This window comes from Apus apus, chromosome 5 (genome assembly GCF_020740795.1).
Source record: "Apus apus isolate bApuApu2 chromosome 5, bApuApu2.pri.cur, whole genome shotgun sequence".
Lineage (NCBI taxonomy): Eukaryota > Metazoa > Chordata > Aves > Apodiformes > Apodidae > Apus > Apus apus.
In genome coordinates, this window is record NC_067286.1 from 26480265 (window position 1) to 26505964 (window position 25700).

Consider the following 25700-nt stretch of genomic DNA (forward strand, 5'->3'; position numbering starts at 1 on the left):
GTTACATTTTCTTTCCTGGTGCAGAGCTTGCTCCTGCTATAGTGTGGCAGCTAAGATTTCACAGGACCAGAAGTCATGTACTGTGTAAGCTGAGGGAGATTTCAGGTAGCACACTGTGTCTTTGAATGGCCTTTGCCATAACATTTGTGAGTTGTATGCAATGTCAATTGAACCAAACTGCAATGGCTTTCTTTGTGACAGCCTAGAAATGACCTTTTTGCAGCCTCAGGTTTTCCCAATGTCAGAGGTGCCACTGAAGAGCAAGAAGTGGCCTTGCTATTCCAGAGAAAATGTTGTAACATTTCTAGGTATGAGGTTCAATGTACAAAATATTTGGAGAATTATGGCCCCCAGAATGAACTCGTCCAGAAAAAAAACAACTAGGAAAAACCTGCTTCTTAGATTGACCAACTCTGAAATTTAATCACATTTCATTGCTTTATCAGCCTTTTAATAGAAATATCCGACTATTACTGAATAATGTGGACTGTTCAGCAGATGACTTCTCCTGGGCATGCAGTCTGGCACTTGTCAAGGGAAACCAAGAAGAGCTCCATGTGGATGTCAGTGTCTTTCAGGTACACTGGAAAGATCTGTGGAAGGAACAGGAAACTATTTGTGCCAGAAATTACCAACACCATGTGAGAATAATATACCACTGTGTGTCCTTTCATCACTTCAATGAATAAGCCTGAGAAACACGGTAATGGCATCTACAGAGCAAAATATATTGATATAAAATGTGTCTCACTTGTCAACTAAGCCACTGAAAATATCATGTTTTCAACAAAGGTTAAGTATTAAATTATTGCCAGACTACTCTGACAAACTTTAAAGCATTTCTGCATACACTGGTAGATGCTGGTGGAATTTAGTAAGTGATCTGTGTGCTCTGACAGTCAGGAGACTCTCATCTGTGAAAATAATACAGATGTTCACTAATTACCAGAGTGGAGTGCTCGTTGAACCACAGAAAAGCACTGTTGTATTGTGTTCGTAGTTCCCCAAGATAACTGTATTTTTAATTTCATATCTTTAATTGAACTTACATTTTCAGCTTTAAATTACTGGCTTCTAGCTCTCGGAATTTAGTCAGTAGAATAATGACAGTAATAAATTCCTTGACATTTCTCTGTATAAAGTCTTTCTTTAATAAGTTGGATGTTCCTTGTGCCTTGTCCTCATGAGAAAAAGTAAACAAAGAATAGGTACAATTTTTCATTTAGAAATGTCAAGGTGTAACTGAACTGTACAACACAAAAATGAACTGGAGTGCACACAGGCACATACTTATGTATATATAGTTAAAAACTAAGAGAAAAGGTACAGGAACAGATTTATTTATCCTAATTGCAAGTAAAAATTAAACATTCATAATCCTTAAAAAGATCTTAGAATATAAAACAAAGGTTTTATTGAATGACCCCATGTGGAGGCTTACAGTTCTCTTCATAGATAACTGAGGAAAATACGGATTTGATTAAGCTTGCTTATGCTGTAAGGTTTTAATAAAGAACTTCTTGAAACTTCTAATTCTTGATTTCTTCTCTGAAACAATCCTAGCATAAGAGTAAGCTTATCTGATACTTCCTGCTGTATTTTTGGCAATGTTTCTTGCTCTACCTGTTTGTTGGCTACCATAAAATATATTACTTCTTTCAGGAATGAGGTTTTGGATGCATACTTAAACCCAGAACCATTCCTCTAATGTAATAGCATTAGAAATATCCTAGAGGAACATTAAATGTAATAGATTGTTATTTAAGTAGACAGAGTTTATGAAAATTGATGTTTGAAAGTATATATGTAGAAGCACAAGTAAAGCAAAGTCATAGATGCATCTATGGTAACAATATATATACACCCAGAAAGGCAGGAAAAAAATTTACATGTGAATTTCTCAAGTTCAGGGCAAGTTTTTGTACAGGATATCATTTTAGTAAGTTTACTATATCCAGACTTGAACAAAATGCTTATACATCTACATGCCAATTAATAAATACAGTTTATGAATAGGTAACCAAGCAAAACATTTCACAAATGTTCTTTTGAAGATCTGATGTTCAGCTGGATCCATTGATTGCTGATGCTGTTTTGGTCTCTGTCAGCACACAGCAAAGGAGAACATAGGCCACGGGGATTGCAGTTGCCCTATATGCACAGGGTTAATTCTGCCAAAGAAACGAAAAACTAGTTGGTAGATTTTCACCTACACCTGCCAGGGCTGGAGCCTTTGATGCTATTCATCTGTTAGTACTTGAAGACATTAAATGCTCTAAGATCCTCAGACCTACTCTGTTCTGCCTCTCTCTTGAGGCTATAAAGAAAAACGCCTTTTGTTCATTTTTTGGTAACATATTAATATATTTTAGTCCCTATTAAAGAAGACTAAATTAAAATTCCCTGTAAGGAGAAATATCCCTAATTGGTCAAGTTTGTATGCCAGTCCCTTTAGTGTGGGATGTGCCTGGGAATCGCAGAATTTCAGGTATAGAGATATTACCCCTAAGATAATTAATCACTGAGTTGACCAGCACACTGAATTGTCTTGAAGATTTCTGCTTGAATAAAGCAGAAAATCAGGAATGAAAGCCTCCATGATTAGACTAAATAGTTCAAATGTCAAGAAAGAATGTGTTATTTCTTCTTTTCAAGCCAGCCAAACACTCCAAGTGTTTGAGTATGAGTCTGGGGGTTACAGGCATTTTGTCCACATTGAAAGTAAAGTTATAATCCATTTTCTTTTAACAGCTGTAGTACTGTCAAGGCTTTGAAAAAAATTATTTGCCTTTTTTTTTTTTTTTTTAAATGAATCGAAACTGCTCCCTTTGATCAAAAAACAACTTTAAAAACAGCAGCTTGCTTGTTAGCATGATTGTTAGATACCCAGATCCTAGCATATGAATTCTTTCAGTGCTTGTGGGGAACGGGCCATGCTCAACCCACTGCAGCTCTGGACAGCTTCAGATCATGCATTTTACAGTTACTCCTCTGGCTGATACTGTACCCATATTAAAGAAGGACCAGGAGTGGCAGTAACACTGATCCAGGCAACAATAGGGCCATTAGTCTGACTCAACAGTGTGCAAAGCTTTAGAACAGATCTTAAAGGAAAGAAATAATTAAGGCAGGACAATAAAACGGAACATACATTTTTCCAAAGGCAGATCATGCTGTACTGATCTGATATCTTTGATAAAAGAAACGGTCTTGTTAGGAGAAATGCTGTCGATTTAATTTGCCTGTGCTTCAGTAGAACCTTTAAGACAAGCAACGGATGTGTTCAGAGCATGAATGAGACGTGACAGACTTGAATTAGTGGCTATAGCATGTTAAGTCTGCAATTATTAAAGCCTGAGAAGAGGCAGTGCTAATTACTGATGTATGAAGGGCATCAATCTAAGATGGAGTTTTATTTTTTGAGCCATGTTAACTGAGGGACCGTGGAGGTTTCTCTGCATATTCACTGTTCCTTTTTATGTTCTTTAGTGAATATTGCTTTTTCATGTGTAGCAACTGTATGTTACTTTCTCTCCTTTCCCCTGTCAGGAGAGAAAAATATGTCTCCTCCAAACCCTGATCAGAGCATCAACAGTTTGTGGTTTTGTTGTTTGTTGTTTGTTTTTTTGTTGTTGGGTTTGTTGTTTGTTTGTTTTGGTTGTTGTTGTTTTTTAAGATTATTGAATGAATCTTATTATAAAACACAAAAAAACCCATTATTTTGCATTGGTTATTTAAACAATACAATTAAAATAATTTCAAGTTATGGAAAAGCTAGGTGGCAAATCAACCATCCAGAGATTAGGAGAGTTTATGCAAAGAATGCAGCCCAATCTCTAATCCTGCTATCTGCTTCCAGAGGTTTTGCTGGCCTTTTACTAGCTAACCCCAGCACTTAACTATTTGCCTGGGCACTCAAAGGTATCAGTAACATATATGGCTATTATTGTCATTTTATTTTTTACAGGGAAAATCTTATCCCCAGATCAAGTGCTGAAGATCACCCTGTTTGACTGTGAACCAGATTTCTCCCTGCCAAATGTTTGTTTGAGACACACCTGCACTTACAAATTTATCTCCAGGAGATTTAAATATATATCACAATTTTTATTAGTTTACTTGGGACAAATAATAAATCGGTTTGTGTGTAGCTGATATTATTATGCTTCTGAACTACCATGTGAGTATATATGATGATGTTTGTCCACGTATGGAGGTAAAGGGTGCCATATACAGATACTCCTACACTGAAAGTTTTACAATTTTTTCCATTGTAAGAGTTTTTTTTACTTATAATCTTTCCCAAAATTACTTGTTCAGATTGAAAAATGTGCAAGTTTGATTTTTAGTTGTTACTTTTTGCAATTAAAACTAGAATTTATTTGATCTTTCCAAAGCGAGATCGATGCATTGTGTTGTAGGTCACTGTTTTAGAAGATAAAGGATAAAAAAGAGTAGTAACTAATGCCTGCTACAAGCCATCATATGACAAAAGAGCATGAAGCCAGCCCTTTTGTCTCCTGTGTGTTACATTTTGGGAAAATACTGCGTTTTAAATACTGAGTTATGTGCTCTGTCCTGGCACCAGCTCCGGTATTTTTGTTTGTGCTTTGCAGACCAAAGCTTGATGGCAGAAGCCTGTGCAGTCTGGCTGGAGAAACATTTAACAAGATTCTGTGGCTGGTGACTGAGTTTAGGCAAATTCTGGCTGGGAAAAACGTGGAAATTTTCATTAGGAAAGATGATGAGTTAAGACAAAAGAACTGAGCATGGATTCCTTATTGTTAAAAACACTCTAATCAAGGTTGGATGTTTTTTTTGAAAAGTGTGTTTTAGCCCAAACCCATGTATTTAGTTTCAAGAAGTAGCTAGATCAGCTGTGAGTTCTGCAAGAGACTAGACTAGATAACAAGAGTTTTGCCCCACTAGATCTAGGAATATTTTTCCCATACTAAAGCTCTCAGTCATTTCACTAAGAAGCTCTCACACATCTGTGATGTGAACCATGAAGATATCAATGTTAGTCCAGGAACAGGAATGAAAATACATCCTTATTTGGATGCTTTATATCTGTGCTGGTTTGGCTTGGCAGGATTTTTGGTAGCAGTGGAAGGGCCCCAGGAGTGGCTCCAGTAAGGAGCTGAGAAGTTCCTCCTGCTCCAAACCCAGCCAAGGAGCCATTAGAGGGACGATAGATGCACCTCTGCCATTAACACATGAAAGAACTGAGATAAGAGCTGAGCAGAGAAAGCACTTAGTAGGTAGAGAAAAAGAAGAAGAGTTTAGCTGGAGAGGTGAAAAGCCGTACTGGGGTGAAGATCCCGGTGGTTAATGAGGAAGAAGGGGAAGAAGGTGCCCAAGCAGAAGTTTCCCTGCAACCCATGGTGAGATGGCAGCTGTCCCCCTGCACTCATGGAGGAATGTGGTGGAACATTCCCTGAAAGTGCCATGAGGGGTGAACTTGGACTTGCTGCCAGTGGACTCTGATTGTGCAGCTGTGGAAGACCCCGGCGCCAGGGGAGTTTGTTCCCGAAGCACCCGTGACTCTGTGGGAAGCCCAGGCTGGAGCAGCTCCGGACCTCGTGGGAAGGACTCATGAAGGAGAGGTTTGTGGAGGACTCTCTCCTGTGGGAGGGACCCCGTGGGGAAGCAGGGAAGGACTGTAAGGAATCCTTCTTCCTGAGGAGGAAGGAGCAGCAGGAACCACCAGCCTGTGAACTGACTCCAAACCCCATCCCCTGTCCCCCTGTGCGGCTGGGGGGAAGGAGGGAGAGAAACCGGGAACAAAGGGATTTGGGCCTGGGAAGAAGGGAGGGGTGGGGTAACATCTGCAAGCCCTGCTCTGTGTGTTGTCTGTGTCCTGTGTGTGTGTGATTAGTGTGAAATCAAATTATTATTTTTCCCCAAGTTGAGTCTTTTTTGCCCTGGACTTTAATCAGTGAAGAACCCTCCTTGTCCTTTGTCTCGATCTTCCAGTTGCCCTTGTCCTCCCCATCCCAGTGTGTGTTTGGGGGGCGGGGTGTGGGGTTGAGTGAGCGGCCACGTGGCTGGTCCTTTGTTGTCATGTTAGGCCCAAACCACAACAACATCTCTCTAAAGAAGTCCAGTATTTTAAGTGGTGGAAAGTTTCAATTAAATTCTTCAAGGACTGTGTGTATGGCAAGCAGGATTTACCAGCTTTGCAGGAGCTGTGGGATGCTGTAGGACACGGAACCACAGTTGAAAACGTGGGCACTTCTATGCTTTGCTTTACGTTCTCTTTTTCCCACCATGGGTGGAAATGAAAGTGAGAAAAAGAAAAAAAACCCACAAACCTCTACCGGAGAAAGCAGCTAAGTTTTTTTAAAGACTGAGATTAAAAGATTTTCTTCAGTTTGCACCATGTTATTCTGTAATAATATCACCATTTTCTGATCTCTCTTAAAACTGCAAATGTAAGCATGTTAAAACACCTTTTAAAATTATCTGCTTATGCCATTTCTGTACCAATACATTTCCCTAGACTTTTAATAAAGACATGAGTGTGAGATGAAGGAAGAAAAAACCCTTTATTTCTCTAATACCAAAGCCACTAATCCTGAGATGTTGGAGGCTTCTCCTTAGGCTCCCTAATAATTAGCACACGCCTCAGGATCAGTTTGTTTTATTGGCAGTACTCCTTTGTAATTCAGGCTTCCTGGGTGGGGATTGTCTTCTGTCATACCTGCAGATAAGAATCTTCTGATTCTTCTCAAGTTATTGCTGTCTTAGAAAGAGTCATAACTGGTGATTGTTGCCTGTAGGTCATGCTTTTGTCACGGTTGGTTTGGTTGGTAGTTTTAACTTGTAAAGGTAAGGTATATAGATAATGTATAACTCTTGTCTTCCTGGTTTTAGCTGAAAAGGCTTTGCTCTGCCTAACAAGATACAATACAAAGATTGTCTGGAAATCATGCAATCTTTAAAGCTTATTAAATTGTGATTGGCCAAAATATTCAATAACTGTTTGTCACCCATCAGGGAGTTGTCACAGAAGACAAACAAATGTATTGGAGAGAAACTTAAAGTGAACTTCTGTGGCTTTTGTTGCTTTTTGTTTAAAAGGACAGTAGTGAATACAGTGCTGTTCCTGGAGAAAGCATAAATCAGCAACTTTAGCAAGAAAACCAATTGCATTTTTGCATTTTTTACTAGAAACCATAACACTTTTAGGTTTTACAGGTATTGAGGACATCAGGCTTTTGCTGTGGACTTTGGTTCTTCGGGTGTTGCCCTTCTCTTTGGACAGGTGAGTACCAGTGATACGCCTCTTCAGGCTGTGGGTCTGGTCTAGGGATGCAGCCTGGTTTCATCTCCCAAACTGAACACCTAACTGTCTTGCAGACTGCAGTCTCAGTCTTGAGATACGAATGAGGGTGTGAAATGAACCAGAAGGCAAGCCTAGGCAGAGCTGCTGATGCAGAACTACAGGGAGCTGAATCAGAACCAGAGCTTTTGTGTGATCAACTTGCTGTCAGTGTCAGCAGGTAATGAGCCATGTTCAGAAAGTCCAGCTTACCTCATACAATACCCTTCCTGCTCAAGGTGCAGTCACAGTACATGGGGTGCTATGTGCAGGATAGGCCCATTTTCTATTGACATATTTGTCAAGAGCTGAGCAACCCTTTCCATAATCTCATCAGTGAGCTGCAAGAGCCTTAGGGACAAATATTAGAAAAATTATTCCAAATTATTAGTATTAATGTATTTAATTCCTTTTTTGCTTTTCATAATTCCCTCTTTCCTTTTATAAATGTGAATCTCAGGATGAATCCAACACAGACACTTTCATACACATCCCTTTGAATACATCAAATACGTACTTTGGTCCACCCTTAGGTCACCAAACTGCTTTTGGCACCCAGACAGGCTAGAAGTGCATGACTGCACATCACCCCAGAATTGGTAGAAATCACTGTACATGACATCAGTGTCTGAAAGGTCTCAACCAGACTTCTGTGAGCTTTGAGTCAGAACCTTTTGGAAGTAGAAATCGATAGTTTGGGTGATGCAGTGATAGCAAACGGATGAAGGGAAATGCTTAAAACCAATGAAAATGTTAAAAATGAAGGTAAAGGTCACTCAGTCTGAAGATGTTATTTCATTTTTTTTCCTAGGATCTAATATTGCTAAGAAAAAAATTCAAACTCTTTTTCTGAGGAAAGACCACAATGAGTCGTGCTGTACATACAGTATTCAAGGATACACCTTCTTTTTATTTGAGCTAAGACATTAAGTAAACAGAAAGCAACCTGGAGCCAGAGTCGTGCAAAGCTGTATCCAGACAGGAAGTTCCAGAGGCAGAAAACGTTGTAGAGGTACATTCTTTATCTTTTTTATTTCTGTTTCTAGTATGATTTTTTTTTTCTTCTGGATGTTTTGCTAGTAAATCAAAATTTGTTTTCTATGTATGTGTTTTAAAAGATACTGAGTTTGACTTTGGGTTTAATGATGCTGAAGGCAGTTGGCTTTTCCACTCATCTTTTCAGATGCAAAAATAATTTTGCAGTTGTTAATGCTTTGATGTGGTTCATTGTTGTGGTTTTTTTTTTTTCCCTTTTTTTGGTTTTGTTTCTGTTTGTTTGTTTTTTACATTGTCTTGAATTGCAGTGAAAAGAAAATTATAAACATACAATTTTAATTAGATATCCACTGACTACTTCGTATGACTTAAGAAACACTGAGTGCAGTTATCAGTGTAAAAGAGATGCACAAATCAGATAAAATGCTAAATGTTTTGTAGACAATAGATTTAAAGCAGTACCATGAAGAAGAAATGTTGATCCTATTTCTGACTATTTTAAACTCAATGGGATATTACATTCTACATTTTCCATCTTTTTTCTCTGTCTGCTTCAATTTAAAGCCAGGACACAATCTTGTTTAGCATTTTCAGTTTCTTCTTTTATATCTAAAACTTTTAGCCACAAAGCCCTAGAAAATCCTCATAAAACAAAAGAATATTTGCCCTTTCAAACTTCTGAAACTTTTTCAACTACCAATGTGATGTTGTAAACCTATTTTTATACTAGTGCAAGGACTCTTATTCATTAAAAGATGCAGAGAATACAGAAGTGCACACAAGTTTCTTCTTTTACTGTCATTTCATTATTGAGCTTGTTTCCAGAATACTCTTTCCTTTTGCATTCTTATGTGTCAAAACCTGAAGCTGCTTTGGTAATCTGTCCACAATAAAACTTTTAAACTTTTGAGCACATTGACCAGTAGGATGAGTTCTGTGACACTTATTTTAGAAGTAGTAAACTGCCTTTTGTTTATCAGCTCTTGCAGCATTTGAATGGCACTTGCCAAGGCTTATTGAGAATACAAATGAATCACTAGGTCCTATTTCTATTTCACATTCTGTTTTACTATTTATTAAATGTTAGCCTTTTAAAAGATACTGCTAGTTCTAAATTTGAAACAAAGGAAACTGAAATGAAGGCCCATCTTTATTTTTTTTTCCCCTCAGGCTTCACATACACTGAGTGCTTCATTAGATAGAAATTCTTGTCAACTGTAGTGGCAGATTATCTGAGTAAGGATGTAATTGTTAAACAGAGGTATGCTTTACACAGCTAATCATCTCTGTGCTCTATGGGTGAAGCAAGAGATGCCCCTAGAAGTACCCTTTAATTGTGACTGTACAAAGAGCTTCTGCCACTTCCCTCTCTTCCATACAGACATTCTTCATTCTGCTATGGTGAGTGAGCCCTGGGCCATAGCTGGGCATATGTATGGTTAGCACATTTGTACAACCCATATTATGGTTATGCAACATGATACCATGTCCGGCTCCCCAGGTAACTGTAAAAAAGACCATTGAAAGCCATATTTTCTTTGGGTTACCATATTCAGGCTGAACTAGGATGCGTGAGGAAAAAAAATAAATCAGTGACGAGTCAGTAATTTAAAAATTTATGACCTCTACAGAGGGTATAATTCCAGGCTTTATGCAGATAAACTTTTTCTAAGGCTATATTAGTTATCCTAAGTGCAGATGCTGCTCTTGCTAGAGGAGCAAAAGTTGTGAGAAAGCTGTGATTTGTCTTAATTATGACTTAGCTTTAGTTACTGTTGCTACTAATTAACATGGTTTATAGTAACATATCTCATCTTTGCAGCCTTATAGAAATATTGATATTATAAAACTATTCCACAGTGTCATAAAAATCCACCTCACATCTGGAAATATCTTTGGCATCCTTTATCCTCAAAGGGCCAAGACTTTTCCCTCATGATAGCTATTGCTTCATGTTCTTGAACTTGGACCATGGGACTTTTTAAGTTTATCAAACGTTTCATGACATCCTCCACTTAATTTCACTGCAGGGCATCCTCAGGAGCACAACTATTGACATTTACCTTTGGACCTCAGTCACTGGTATCACGTGGTGGGGTTTAGATGGATGTGGTGATAGCTGAAAGGTCTGTGCTAAGGCAGGGAGGCAGACAGTGCCTTTAGATGGAAGGATATTCCCTGTTTCTACAAAGTTTTTGAACTCTGATAGAATAAATTAATGTTTTAGCTTATTTGTCTCTTTGAACAACTTTTTTCTCAGCCTTCTTCAAGGTGAAATACTTAGCCCTCACCAAAACATTTCTCAGCAAAGTCTGAAAAATTTTCCCAGAGAAAAATCAGAGGATAGTGAACTTGTGAAAACAATGTGCAACGGATTCATGTGTTCTAGGAACTCTTGTAATGCAGTAGTACAACAAACACCCTTCTGTGGGATTTTCTTCCAGCTGATCATTCATATGATACAGTTCTTTTGCCAAGACTGTCTACACATTGACAAAATTGAATATTTGGTGGAAGGCAGGCAAGAGGAATTTAATATTTTCTGCTCAGTGAGGATGCTTTATGAGATTAATGTGATCTTGAAGTTTGATTAATAGAAAGAACAAGCACATGAAAAAATCTAAGATGAAGCAATCTGCTTCTGCAGCCCTCTAGCAAGGTACGTCTCCATATTTTCTGCCCACATCTCACTTCACTCAGGTTAGTTCTATTCCATCTCTCATCATAGTAAGTGCCCCCTGAGGCAAATGAGCTCCATGTTTTATTAGCAGTTTGTGGAGCAGCTCACCAGAAAAGCAGGCTTCAGCAGGTAAGAATACTTCTCTGTCAGATTCCATTAGGAATCCTCGGGAAGGAGACAGACACATTTCTGAATTTGGAAAAGCAGTGAACGACCATCAATTATCAGATACACTAGTCTCTGGGAGATTGCAGTTCTTTTGCCACAACTCTTCACATTTCTTACAAGAGCTAAAAGGATGTACTACAGAAAAAAACAGAAACGGCATCATGCCAGACTGGGCAGTTGTAAGCCCTGTAGTGGCTTCACTTGTTCTGAGTCACTATACTGAAACAACAGTTTGGCTTTGTATAATTTAATGAAAACTTTGATAAATGTTCTCTAGACTTCTCTAGAAAGGTAAGAGGGGGCTTTTAAATTACACAACAGGATGAGCCACAGACTTACAGAAAAGGAGACCGAAAAAGACCTCAAGACCTCATCTTGTGCATTCTAAAGCTCCAAGAGAGAATCCACTGTAGCTCAGAAATGAAAAAAAAAAGTATTTAATTATCTTTATTGTTAGTAGGATTTTCTTACAGAGAACACAAACTTCAGTGTCATGGTTTAAGCCCATAACTTTATATCTGCTACAGATTAAAGAAATTAATCCCTCTTTAACTCCTTACAGGTAATTTATATAGATGATACTTTTCAGGTGTTCATTTGCCCTTCTCTTCTTTAGACTGAGCAACCCAAATTCCTTCAGTCTTTCTTGCTTGTTTTTGTTTTTCCCAGACAACTGATCATTTTCTCTGCTCACCTCTGGACTCTCTCCAGTTGATCTGCCTCCTCTCAGAACAGTTTTGCTTGAACAGGACACAGTGTCACTGGTTGCTGTGCTAGCCAGAAATATAATAGGAGGTGTTCCTTTACATATCATACAAACAAAACAGTTTATCTTACACATATGATGTAACTCTACTTATTAATGTGTAACTTGTGACTGACTGCTACCCCTCTTGTTCCCGTTTGGCAGAATGGCTGCCTCATTGATCATTGCCAATCCTGCATCTTTACAAATTGTTATTCCCTCTCAGAACCTGACATTTGTAAACACAATTGCATTGTAACTTGTTTTCTCAGATAATTTCTCTTATCTGTCAAGAGCGTTCCAAATTTAATGTGCTATGCAATGTGCTTGCTGTTCATCTGTGCTTACAGTTAGCTACAAGGTTGAAGGATTGTTCCTTTACCCAAGTCATTAGTGACTTGGGCCATTATCTGGCCCAGAACAGACCCAGCTAGAATCTCACTGATTATATTTGTTGAGTTTGATAGTGAATTATTAATAATTAATTTTCAAATATATGATTTGGCTGGTTGTTTTTTGTTTCCCCTCCCTCCCCCGGTAGTTTTGTGCTCTCCCTGTAGTAGTTTCACTTTAGTTTACTTTTGAAAATGTTATAAGTTAATGTCAATAACATGATTAAAATGAAAACACATGACATGCTGCTTCTCTGTTTATGAGACTTGGTGCCCTGTTAGAGAAATACTGCTTTGCATTTTGGGCATATTGGCTATTTGCTTTTTTTAACACTTCATAACCCTTTATGAATAATTTCTTTTTAATTTATTCTAGTATTTTTCCAGAATTGGTATCTTCCTCATGTCTTGGCTTTTTACAGATGTTGACCTCTTATAACATTTCTTACATGGCTTCTGAGAGTTTTCAGAGGAAATGAACAGCCCTGAGCTTGCTTCAGTCTGTTCTCAAGGTATCTTCATGGGCACTTCAAGTTTGGCTGTCACTGTGGATAGGACTAATCTCACCTAACTTTAGCTGCCTATAATATATCCCCTCTGTTCAGGGGTATAGGTTCCCATCACAGTCAAGGTAGACTTGGTACAATCAATGACCAACAGAGAGCTCTCCTGGAAGGTGAACTGCAGTATTTCCACATTATTCTCAGACTTGTAATTTTTCTGGTTTAGATAGATTTCTCACTGAGTTAATTTATTAGCCATGTAATTACAGATCACCCTTTTATGAAGAGTGATGAAAAACATACTGCAGCCTTCTGCAAGTGAGCTATCATGAGCTTGGTCTTTTCCTTACAGATTTGTTGTCTTGCTATCCCTTATGTCCATTGCTTTTTGCTGTTAAATTTGTGCTTTATCCTTTCTGACTTGGTTTCAGCATCTTGTGCTATTCTTTCATACTTGTCCTTAGGAGTCTGACCTGGTTTCCACTTTCTGTACATTTCCTTCTTGTGTTTCAGGTCATTGAAGACAGTGTTGCTTAGCCAAGTTGATCTCTGACCATACTTCCTATCCTCCTACTGTGTGGGATTGTTTGTGTTGGTACCCTAAACATCATTTCTTTAAGGAACTGCCAACTCTGCTGAATTACTTCTGTTTCACCCATGTTTCCCATGAGAACTTACCTTCAGTTCCCAGGGTTTAGTGGAGTCTTCTTGTATAGAGTCCATTGGGTTTGAACTGATCTTTCCTCTCGTTCCTCATCTAAAAATAATATACATTATCACATTGCAGTTGCTCTCAGCCAAATTACCTTTACCCTCATATTCCCAACCATCCTCCTCCTTGGCTGCTTAGCAGGCAGCCTCTTGGCAGGCTGCTGTTGAAGCGCTTGGCAGGCTCTGACAGTTGCTGCAGACCATACACAGGGAGTGGTTAAAAGCTGCTCATTATACCCAGAGACAGACACAGCACGTTGCTTTGTAATGTGCAACTGGAGATGCTCACCTAAACATTCACAGGGGAACACTTGCATCTTTTAGCTGGGCATTTGATCAAAACAAAGACAAACACTGTGTATACATGGATGCAGAAACACTTTGCCCAGCCTTGAAGCCCAGGTAAGAAGACAAAAACCTTTCCCCCATTTCCTTTGCAGACCTAGGTGTAAAATTAAAACTGTGTCTCTTTGGACTGATCTTTCTTTGTCTGAATCTTTATTTTCTATTTACCATCACTCAGAGGAATGGGAAATCTCCACTGAGGTTGTCTGACTGGTGAGTAAAATTGGATTGTCAGTAATTTTTGGTGTTACCACTATTTTCACAGTATAGTCAAATCTCCACAAAGAGATGTATATATTTAGAAATTGCCATCAAATCTCTCAAGAAATAAACTGAGACATTATTTAGGCTTTGAAATCACACCATGATGAAGTGAATCCACAGAGAAGGTTTTTGGCAGTGTATTTTTCATTGCTGTAACTCTCCTGTTAAGAACAAGGGAGCTTAACATACAACTAAAAGTTGATGCTACAAGGATTCTGGTGCCTGAAATGAAGTGAGAGAGGCTTTCCTTCCCTTTCTGGCTGAGCTAAGGGTAATATGCATCTTGACACTTCTCATTTTAATACAATTTGCAGCTGCATAAGGTTTTATCAAATTTCAAGTGTTTAAGCAGGAATTTTCTATGCTAGATACCTTCCTCAGGATAATTTCTAAAAGCCTTTGAGCAAAAATAGTTTATAGCTTTTTATATGAGGTGTATTGGAAACTCTTTTTTCTCATTGTAAATGAGCGACCTTTCCTCTAAGAAGTTCAGGTACTTTTTAGGCTTTGGAAAAAGCATTTGAAAAATGATGTTAAAGGGATTCCTCTTGTATGTTCTCAGTGAAACCTCTTCTGGACTAAGGTGGCACAGGGGAGTAAACCATGTGTTTTAAATAACAGGGCAAAGACGAGCAAGATTTTTGGGGGCAAAGTTCTGGGGATCACTGGCAAAATAGATTTGAAGAATGAAATCAGCAGGAAGAAACTGCCTTGATGAGTAGTGTGAAAATTGATGTAGGAGGGAAAGGAAGGGAAAACATGTCAGTATAGTTCAGGAGACACTAAAATATCTAGAGGAGCTGAAGTGCAGAGCCTGGGACTAGCTGAGAGCGAGAAGCAGTGGGGCTGTGTGGGAGGCTTGGAAGGAGAAGGAGAGACAGATCTGACGAGCTCTGCTTGGAAGTGTGGCTGGTGTGGGGGGCTGTGAGGCTGACTGAGGAGACTAAGGGAGGAGCCTGGCAGTGGGAGCCTGCAAAGAGCTGGCTTGTGCATGGGGAAGAGTGAACAGCAGAATCGGGGTGAGATCTGATGGGCTGGAAAGCAGGATTTGCTGGGCAAGCTGATGCGAGGATGGCTGTTGGAGGTGAGGTGAGGATTTGCTGGAGTCTGGGTTGAAATTCTGCCTGAGGAGGGAAGCAGGGACTGGGGAAGAAAAGGAGCCACATCTGGGATGGGGGCATAGGGAAAAGCACTGGTGTCAATATGTCCTCCAACAGGAAGGGAACCTAGTGTTGAAGAGCTGCTGGGGAGTGGGGTGCAAGGACACGGAACTGGGGGTGACAGGAGTGGAAAACTGGGCAGGCTGTGCTGATGGTGGGAGCAGGGAAAACAGGGGCAAGCTGTGCTAAGAACCATTCTCCTCCAGAGCCAGGAATGACATCCCACATGACCAAGTTTCACCATTTTGTTGCTGTCAGCAGGTAAGTCTGACGAGCTTGGATCTCTCTCATCATTGTTGATGCTGGGTTTGTTCAGAAGATAGCAAAAGGTGCCACTGTTGTAGAGTGAGTATAATAAGATCAGTCAAGGGGGCTAAACAATTCACCATTGACAATGATTTTTATGCATGTTGTTATGATGACATAGTAATAAATTTTTTGGTAGTTTTTCAAGACTTGTTTTTTAAAGAAACAAGATATTTCGAACCAATTGACACACAGTTCACAGGAGGGACATGCTCTTGAGATGCTCTTTTCAGCTATGCAGTATGATCCTCACTATTTATAGCAGATGAGGGAAAGTGTACAATAAATCAGGCAAGAAGCTCTAGGATGAGAGTTTGGGTTCTTTGTCCACCACAATAATTCCCTGCTGTGCCAGCTTACCAGAAGCTCATTGTTTGTCCTTTCTCTATTTTCTAGGTACCTGAGCAGGTTCTGGAAAACAGATTCGTGGATCATTTGAGCATTCATGTACGTAACTGAAGCACAAACTCATAGAATGGTTTGGGTTGGAAGGGACCTTAAAGATCATCTAGTCCAAATATAGCAGCCTTCCAGTACCTGAAGGGACCTACTGTGAAGCTGGGGAGGGACTACTTACAAGGGCGTGTAGTGATAGAATGAGGGGTAATGGTTTTACACTGAAAGAGGGGAGATTTAGGTTAGGTATTAGGAAGAAATTCTTTAGTGTGAGGTAGTGAGACACTGGAACAGGTTGCCCAGGGAAGTTGTGGATGTCCCCTGCCTGGAAGTGTTCAGGACCAGGTTGGCTGGGGCTCTGAGCAACCTGTTCTAGTGGGAGGTGTCCCTGCCCATGCAGGGGGGGTTGTAACTAGATGATCAACTAGATGATCGTTAAGGTCCCTTCCAACCCAAAGCATTCTCTGATTCTATGATTTTTGTGTGCACTGGAGTGTAAAAAGAGAGAGTTTGTGGCTGTCATCAGTTTTGCAGAGAGGTACTAGTGGAGGGAACACAAAAAGGTTTAATGAGGCAAAGAGCAGTCAGGAGGTTGCCTGGGGGCTGTGTTCTGAGCAGCAGGGGCTGTTACAGACAGTTCTGGCTATGCTGTTTGATGTGCAATGGCAGGAATGAATGCATCAAGCTTACACAGAGAGGTCAGAAGCAGGAGGCGACAGAGGATCTGGGGTTGAGACAAGGTGGGTAGACCTGAATGAACAACACTGTTCTTACCAACAGTCACTTGAGACGAGAAATAGGGGAAGGAACTGTAAGAAACATGAAAAGCCAGAGACCTAGTTATCCATGTAAAAACAAAAGCAGAGGGATTTTGTGAGACACCATCTCCCATGAAAACAGCCTGGGAGGGCATTCATTGTCATTATGGTAGGTTTGCATCATGTTCTAAGCTTTTCTTCCATACTCCCGTCCTTGCTTCCTCCTTTCCAAGTTTCTGAGGCTCATCTAGATTCCCGACAGGAAACTGGTGAAGGTTGCTCCCCTGCGATTGGTCTTGCAGCGGTTTAAAATCGCAGTTGATACATGCGTGCTATTTTGTATTAAGTGTTTAGGTAGGAAGGCCCCGCCGCCCCTTACCAGAGGGAGTGGACGCTGCTCCTGCCTGATCTGCCGGGCCCCGGGAGCGCTCACAGGGCACCGACTGTCCCTGCGGGGGCTTCCCCCGCCTGCCGCAGCCCCGCGCCCCGTGCCAGCCCCGGGACGCGGGTGCCAGCCCCGGGACGCGGGTGCCAGCCCCGGGACGTGGGTGCCAGCCCCAGCCATGCCGGGGCAGGGCTGCTCTCCAGCCTCCCGCGGCCCAGCCCCGCTGGGCCTGCTCCCCGGCCAAGGTCACGGCGGCTCCGCGCGCGGGCCTGGCCCCTTGGATGGACCTGGCCGTCGTCTTCAGGCCTTCACACGTCCAGGGTGGTGATGGATCCAGGCTGGTGAGGCCCCTGCCACACGGGCCATGCCCTTGACACGCTTGGCTCCCAGCTGCCCGTCCCGGAGGGAAGAGCTGTCCCTCACCGCTCCCTGACGGCGTCGGTGGGAAAGCAAAAGCCTGTGGCCTTTCCAGCTACAACTACAGGAAGGAAAAGAGAGACAAGTTTGACCACATAGTAAGGGGTGGGTTCTAGTGTGTGGGTGACTGCAGTGCAGTTCATCTCATTCCTCTTTAAATGTCTGTGGTGATGTATTGGGTAGTTTTGCATATTCCTTTCTATAGTAGTTCTCTTGAATTTGTTCTTCATCTTCACTGAATTATGCTTTGTGTCTTTTCCACTCCTATTCTCAAGCTCCCTTTCCCACAGCCTCGTTTGTGCGTGGCCCCATGGCCATTTCTCTTTCCCATGGCCCCAGCTCTGCCACTTTGCCTCAGGTTGCTGCGCCCTGCCTCTCTGGGAGTTGTTCTGCCTGACTCTGTGCTGCCTTTTCCCATGTACTCTTTTTTTTTATCCCTTTCACTTTGGTTCTTTTCACCTCCAGATTGGCTCTGCCTTTTCTTTGCTCTTTTGTGGGCTGGTTGGTAACAGTTTAAGCACACTGGCAGCCTAACTGGTGTTGGCATCCCTGAAAAGGGAGATTGTAAGGAGTGATTTTAGGTGAAAAATTCAAGAGCTCTGTAGGTGCTTCAGAAACTTCTTCCAAAAAGGGAGACATCAGAGGAGAAAGCAGAAGCCATTTGTTTGTTAGCAGGGGCTGATGGTAGCTGGGACTAGTGGTAGCAGGGGCTAGAAATGTGACTGATCAGAACGTAAAGTTGAGCTTTTAATACTGAATGAGAAATGACAGGTAAAGAAAAACCTTGGAAGGCAAGCCATTGAGATGACATGGGTTGAAATAAAGAAGGAGAAGCTAAAGGACAGACATAAGAAGGTAGTGTAGTGAGAATAACAAGCCGTTTAATGATGGCAACGAGGAAGGCAGCACTGCAGTTGCTGAGACCAGAAAGAAATCTGATGCAGTAATGGAGGGCTGAGAAGACCACTGCAGGGAACAAGGGTTTTAGCTTGTGCCTGTGTTCGCAGTTGTGGCTTTGTATCCACCTCGCTGCTGTGAAGAGTGCTATTCAGTAGGACATCCTTGTCAGCCTCTTCCTCAGTAGCCCCAGTCTAGCTCATATGTTGTCTCCCTGCTGAGCTTGTGCCATCCTACAGAACACCTGTTAGACCTTGCTGCTGCAAGGGAGATGATGCCAGCCCCTGACTCTTGTTGGCAAAATGACCGACATCAGGTGGTTCTTCTAGCCCTTGGCCGTCTGCAGCCTGCTGGAGGTTCCTAATCCACTCATGATTTTCCACGTTATGGACCAGGCCAGCCTGCCTGGGGACACTGCAGTTTCTGGGGTCTCCCTCCCTCCTGTCCATCTGCAGCAAGTTGTACAGGAACAAGAGGGCTGCAAGTTTGGGTGAAAAAGGGTCTTGCTTCGAAAGGCATAAATCACCCTGTTAGAAAAGCACACTCAGCCTGCTTGATTTTCCTGTTCTTTTTAATTCTAACTGTTCCTAGGGCTTTTCTATACATCATCCCCTCCTCACCTGCTGTGTACCCATGTGCATATCACTATGTATGCATTGGCAGTTGTATTTTTGAAGGGATTAACAGAGTTTAAGTACAGAATGGGGCTCAAGTGACTGAGAATGTTATCTGTTTCCAGAGATTTTCCCTGCCTTCCACTGAACTACCCTGCTGGTACCTTTTTTTACTTCTTACTTCAAATGTATCAGAAACACAAATACTTATTGTTGTAATTTCGTTCTTTTAATCTGAAAAGGCCCACTTATCATCAAGCAGGGTGCAGAGGATCACCCCGTATGCTCAGCTGTGACCAAGGTCTGTCTTTGCAAAAATTAGCTTGAGACACACCTTTGTAAGTTTATCACCAGGAGACTTTAAATCCTTATCAGCCTACTTAGTTAGTTTACCTGGAACAAATAATATGCCAGTGTAACTGATATTAATTTGTTTCTGAACTACACGTGTGTGTGTATGTATATGTATATGTGTATATAGCTCAGAAAAACGTGTGGATACACACACACAAGTGTGTTTACATTTATGTCTGTACTTGGGTAATAGGTGCCATACACGAAGACTTAATGTTTTTCAGCATTTCCAGTTATAGGACCTCTAATTGTTTACAAAAGTATCAAAATACTCTATTTCCAGATGGATTTTTGAAAATACACCTTTTAAACCAGCAGATTTTTCAGTTGCAATGGTTCAGGAGTCCCAGAAGGAGGATTAGGGAATGCTATATTATAAATATTTTTTTTAGGAGTTCAAGGACAGAATAATGTACCAGTGATACTATTAAAGGCAACACAGTCTGCTCCTTTCGTGCCTGTGCTAGGAAAGAACCTGCATGGCAGGGGGAGAACTTGAATCTGAGTGGGATGTGCTAGGTCATGGACTCATGTGACTTTATCATCAAAACACTGTCTAAGTATTTCCTAACTGAAAGAGGTTCTATATCAGCCCTTGTTTTGGTCAGGGGAAAAGGAACTCATTACAAAACCAAAATTGGTGGTTGGATAAGTGTGAGTGGTTGTAGTGTAGCTACACATGACACGAATATTTAAAGTCCAGACTGCTAAACAGATGTGTGGGATGATTACAGAAGGTCCAGTATCACAAAATGGAAAGCAAGCATGAGACAACAAAGAGAAAGCAATTTAACGTAAAAAACTTTCTGATAACTGAGGCATATGACAATTTTGTGAGAGCCCTGGAAAAGTACAATCTCATCATTGAGACAGAGAGCTTTTCTCGGTCAAAGGATTTAGCCTGACATACATGGGATGTACAAGTAGATTGTCAGCCACTCCTCCATACCCACTGTAGTACATAGAAAAGAAATGTTGAAAATAATTAAAACCAGAAAATTTTAATACATTTCTTGAAGGAAACAGAAGGATGGAAAGAACATTTTATAGTCAGCAAACCTGAGAACAAAGATATGAATGAACAGTGTGATACAACTTTTTTTGCTCTTCTTGTGAGGAATGTGTATATTAGAAAGAAAATAATTGTAACTGGATTAGTAGAGGGACATGGTAGAATTATCAGTAGGGCAAGAATGTTGGAACTCAATAAGTACCTCTAATTTTATGAGAGCTTCAGGCCTTTTTCCCATCTCGCATGCACATGAGATGATTGGCATTGCTTTCTCCAATAATCTCCCCCCTGTTTGCTACCACTCTTGGATTGAGCAATTGCTCTGGTTGCTCTCACATAGTAATTTTGGATTATGTTATAGGAAATGGATTTCACCAAACTAACTTACTATTTTTGTTTTGGATGATTAAGGTAATAATATTGATATAGTGGATTTAGAATTGTATAAAACATTTTACTCAGTACTGCAGCCTATTTTGACTAAGAAGCTAGAAAGCCACCAAATCAGCTGGACACACATTGAAGGAATGAACCACTAGCTAACTGGCAGACATTAAAAAATCTAATTGTCTGATAGAAATCCTTCTGAAAAGGTTCTGCAAGAAATGGTTCTGTGATGATCATTCCTCTTACTGCCTGGTTTAATTTTTAGTAGTGTCCAGGAAAGAGTAATAAGAGGATTTCTGATTTGATCTGCAAAATCTAGTAAGCCATGCAGAGCTGGAAATATCAAGCCACAGCTATGTATGGTTGATCTAAATGATGTTATCTGAAGAACAAGCAAAAAGTAACAGTAAGGCTGTTATCTAGAAGATTTTATGCTTCATTAAAAACAGAAATTAACACAAAACAAATGCACAAAAGGTGCAACAAGAACAAAGCAGATTAATGCTTTGTACTTAGTATTTTCTTGGTTTTTGGGGTTATGTTAATTCCAAAGAAACATGTAGATCTTTGACTCATTGCTGTGTTACTTTTCTCTAGAACACATTTCTGCCTTTTTTTGGAGTCCTATGGTACTGTCTTTTCATGTTGCCTGTGGGAGCCCATTCTGCTGCCCTTCGGTTACAGCAGAACTAGACTATTTATTAGGAAGTTGTTGTGTTAATAGGCTCACCACACCTTGACTAAGGAATGCCTTGTAGTTACTCAGTTACTTTAAATCGCACTTAATTCAAGGTAGGTTGAGGTAAAATGCAAACAGAAGTATTAATTAATTACCTCTTAAATAGACAACACAATTACAAACATTTGGAAAAGATGTAAGTGAAGAAATAGAAGAAAAAGTTCCTCTGATCTGCTGACATTGGATGTATCACAAAGGTGTTTTTGTTTTGGATTTTTTTTCCCCGCTTTTTTATTTCCAGGTGACTTGTCCCTCTTCTGACAAAATGGCTCTCAGAATTTCTTTTCCTCCTATTCCTCAGATTGCTCTTAGGTGATTTTCATCGTTGGAGACCTTGTGTTACACAGAACTTCATATTGGGATCTCCAGTCAGGAAGCATCTTTGGAAGAAGCCTTCAGATTTCACCATCAGGTAGCTTCTCCAAATCATCATGTTGACCTCATTTCCTGATGGACAGTTTTAGTTCTTAGAGCCAGTCTGCAACCCTTTATTATCTAAGGGCCCCAGACATTTAACCTCTCATCTCAGAGCTTATTCTGTCCCTCCTTAGGGTCTGACGGCTCTCCCAAATTAAATTAAGGATTCTTTTGCTTCCACAAACACACAAATGTATTAGAAAAGGAGTTTGACTTGCTCATAAAGAACTTATTCCCCTCAAGGAGGCAAATCTCTTTCATTTCCCTCTGGTGCTTCATTGACATGTTTCAACATGAAATGAAGACCTTATATTCTGTACCAGTAATTTAATTAACAAATACATATACATGATACAAGTATCTAAATAGGGTAAATTAAGTTAAAAGCCAAAGATCAACTTTTATTTTTTCTTGTAGCCTTTACAATGGTCTTATGCAGCCAAGAAAATGCAAAAATATTGGCTAAATGCCATAGTCTGTAAAAATAATTCATTCATTTGAATGAGTATTGCAACAGCTTAATGTAAACACAAGTGAACAAGCTAATATGTGTGACTACAGATTTCTCCATGAGTTTTAAAGGTTAGACATAGTGAACAATCATCCCTCTCTGATTCTCAGGTCATGCCTACACTAATTTAGTAATTAGTAGTTCTGTTAACTGTATGAGTTTGGAGATACTCTGGTAAAGATATGTGATATAATAGTCACCCATCAGCCCTGAAAGTCAGCAGCCCTGTGCGCAAGTACATTTTCAGCAGTTTAGCTAGTGCTGCCTCTGCTGCTGTCACAGAACACACAGAAAACCAGTTTCCATTATGGCAGCTGGGGATTATGTACATCCAGCACAAATAACTTCCAGACTGGTCTTATTGTACCTTCGTCAAAACAACACAAAACAAAAAGTTAAAGTTGCATCCTCAAGAAATCCAAGCAAGGATGTTTTCCTTGCTGGCAGGTTCAGTATGAAAAATTGAAAAGCAGAAAATGAAGACAATGTTGATATTTATGGGACAGAAATAGAATGTCTTGTTTGCCTGTAGTGATGGTTTTGCAGCATACGAACCTGGAGCATCTCCTTTTCTTTGTTCTTCTGCTGCTTCTAGTGCTTCCTGCCATAGTGAACCATTCTGGAGGTCTTACACTGCAGCAGCAACAGCAGCAAACATATATTCACTGCAGTGTCATTGGGAGAGAGAGAATGGGAGAATCCATCTCCTGATAGTAGTTAGGATTCTCTGCTGGAATGTGGGAGAGTTTCTCCTGCAGTGAATATTGATTTATTTGTACAAGATGGAAAGATTCAGGGCAAGAGATGGGAAGAATCTCATCCTGAAGCTTGCTGATAGGCCTGTTGCAGGTTACAGAAAACATGATACTCCCAGACTCCCAACTAGTATCGTTATTAAAAACATACACATCTCTGTAATCCTAAATGAGGTTATTGTTACACAACATGAAAGGACAGAGATTTTGCTTGGCAGGAGCACCACCTCTGAATGAGGAGAAGGGAGGAGTATTTGCTCATACAATGTTCACTGTTCTGAGAAAGAGGGGAATTTTGTAATACTTTGAAATGGTCATATTATTTCTCTGTTTGGTTTAACAGTATAATTGTGGTGAGTCTTTTATATAGAAGAATTTTTACTTACTGGCAAAGTCTGTTTTTATAGGGCCTGAAAGGTCTTTCAGCTATCGTTACTGCAGTAAGAGAATACCATGTTATCTTTGTTATATCAGTCACACAAAGTCTAACTTGTATTGTCTTTCTTGTAGACAGGAAGGCAGAGGTCCACTTTAGAGGTCACGTCATCCTTCTTCCTGTGAAAATAATATGAACCAGAAAGTGTTAGTTTTCCTTCTGCCAAATTTTATTTTTGGGATATTTCTTTTTGGGTTGTTCTGTAAGAGACAGAAAAACCTAACAGGTGAGTAAAGAATTTATCGACAGAAAAACTTAATGTTTTCTAGAACCAGGGACACCTTTCCCAAATGTGTTAATAAGTAACTATGGAGCCTAAGTGATAAACAATACTATGAAAATATCCAAGACCCTGTCACTGCCATAGCTGTCTTAGCAATGTATGAGAGGAAGCGTGCTTCAAAAAACAGTCGACATTAGACATGTTAAAACATCAATCATGCTTAAAGCAATATTGCTCACATGTTAAACATTTTCAATTTCACAAATTTTTCACTAAGCAGGATAATTTTTTGCATGTTTGCCATGGGGGAGCCCAGTGCCAGTAAACAAAGAATTGTTTTTAGCATCTTCACTAGTTTTCATATGCAGGGAGATAAATTGGGTGCCAGAAAAAAATCAAATAAAACGGGGAGACTTATATAAGTTTATTTCACACCTTGGTTGCAGGTATGTTTCCTAATCCCACTGAAGACTGGCTGGCAGTTCAAAATGATCGCAAAAGCACACTGGCTTCTTTCTGCCAGAAGAACAACCTTCTGAAATTAAGAAGCAAATTGGATTCTCGTGTTGCAAACCAGCTCTTTGTGGAGCACAAACATAAGTTTATCTACTGTGAGGTGCCCAAGGTAGGCTGCTCCAACTGGAAGAGAACTATTTTTCTTCTCCAAGCAGACTTGAATGCAGAAGCTTCTGAAATTGACCATGACCACATCCACCAAACCTCACTGATCAAAAAGCTGGTGAGTTACCCTCCTGCCATGCAAAAGGAATTTCTGAACAATTACACCAAAGTGATGTTCACCAGACATCCCTTGGAACGGCTGGTTTCAGCTTACAGAGACAAACTTCTGCACTCTGAGCCATTCTACAGTATCACTGTCGCTAACAAGATCAGGGCAATGTTCAGGAAAAACAAAAATTCTTCTGAAAAAGTGAGTTTCCAGGAGTTTGTCAACTTCATTATAGCAAAGCCGCCAAATGCTCTTGACATTCACTGGAGACCAATGTTTCTGCTCTGTGATCCTTGCAACATTCACTATGATATTCTGGGTAAGTACGAAACTCTTGGGTTAGATTCTGAGCATGTGCTGAAGGTCATTGGAGCACCAGAGAGCCTGCACTTCCCCAGCTTGAAGAGGTATGGCTCAGAGAAACGAACTAATGGTGATATCACCTTGGAGTATCTCAGGCAATTGAACTCCAAGCAAATTGAGAAGATAATAAAACTGTATCAAATGGATTTTTTCTTGTTCAACTACACTATGAAATACGAGGAATATTTTTCCCTGAACAACTAATGGAGGTTAAAGAAAGAACAGTTTCCTTTGTACAAAATGGCCTGAACTTGTCCTCACAGGTGTTTGATAGGTGGGTTGGTGACTGCTGCTAAGGTTTTACTGGTGTTTGGAGACACTGTTTATCATCCTAAGCACTCTTAGAACAGATCCCTGCCTTGAGCTGTTGTACTGTGCAGTACTTTGCCTATATGAAATTATTGTCTACCTGCTGATCATGAATGGCATATGTTTGTTTCATGAAGACTGTTTTATAAATGGTGGATTTTTGTCTGTTGGTAAGAAATAGGGGAAGGATGAAGAATGTTTTTCACAATTGGTATTTTTTTATAACATGATTTAGAAATTTTTTATTAGAAAAAGACAAACAAAGCAATAAATATTTTGCTTTAGAGTCAAACTACTCTGTTTACAAGACCCTCAGTCATGAATCCTGTAGGAAAGGAGCAAATAACTTCAGATGCTTGAAGGTGCAGTACACAGAACTTACTGCCTGATTTATATTCCTCTC

At 40.2% G+C, this 25700-nt stretch overlaps 1 protein-coding gene across 1 annotated transcript; it reads left to right on the top strand.

The window, feature by feature from the left end:
• The first annotated feature begins 16003 nt into the window (after positions 1 to 16003).
• Positions 16004 to 25399, top strand: LOC127385595 (carbohydrate sulfotransferase 9-like). The gene is made up of 4 exons (XM_051621476.1): positions 16004 to 16041; positions 21855 to 21965; positions 23747 to 23898; positions 24342 to 25399. The coding sequence occupies exons 3-4, from the start codon at positions 23805 to 23807 to the stop codon at positions 25190 to 25192; spliced, it is 945 nt and encodes a 314-aa protein (XP_051477436.1). The 5' UTR covers positions 16004 to 16041; positions 21855 to 21965; positions 23747 to 23804; the 3' UTR covers positions 25193 to 25399.
• The last annotated feature ends 301 nt before the right edge of the window (positions 25400 to 25700 follow it).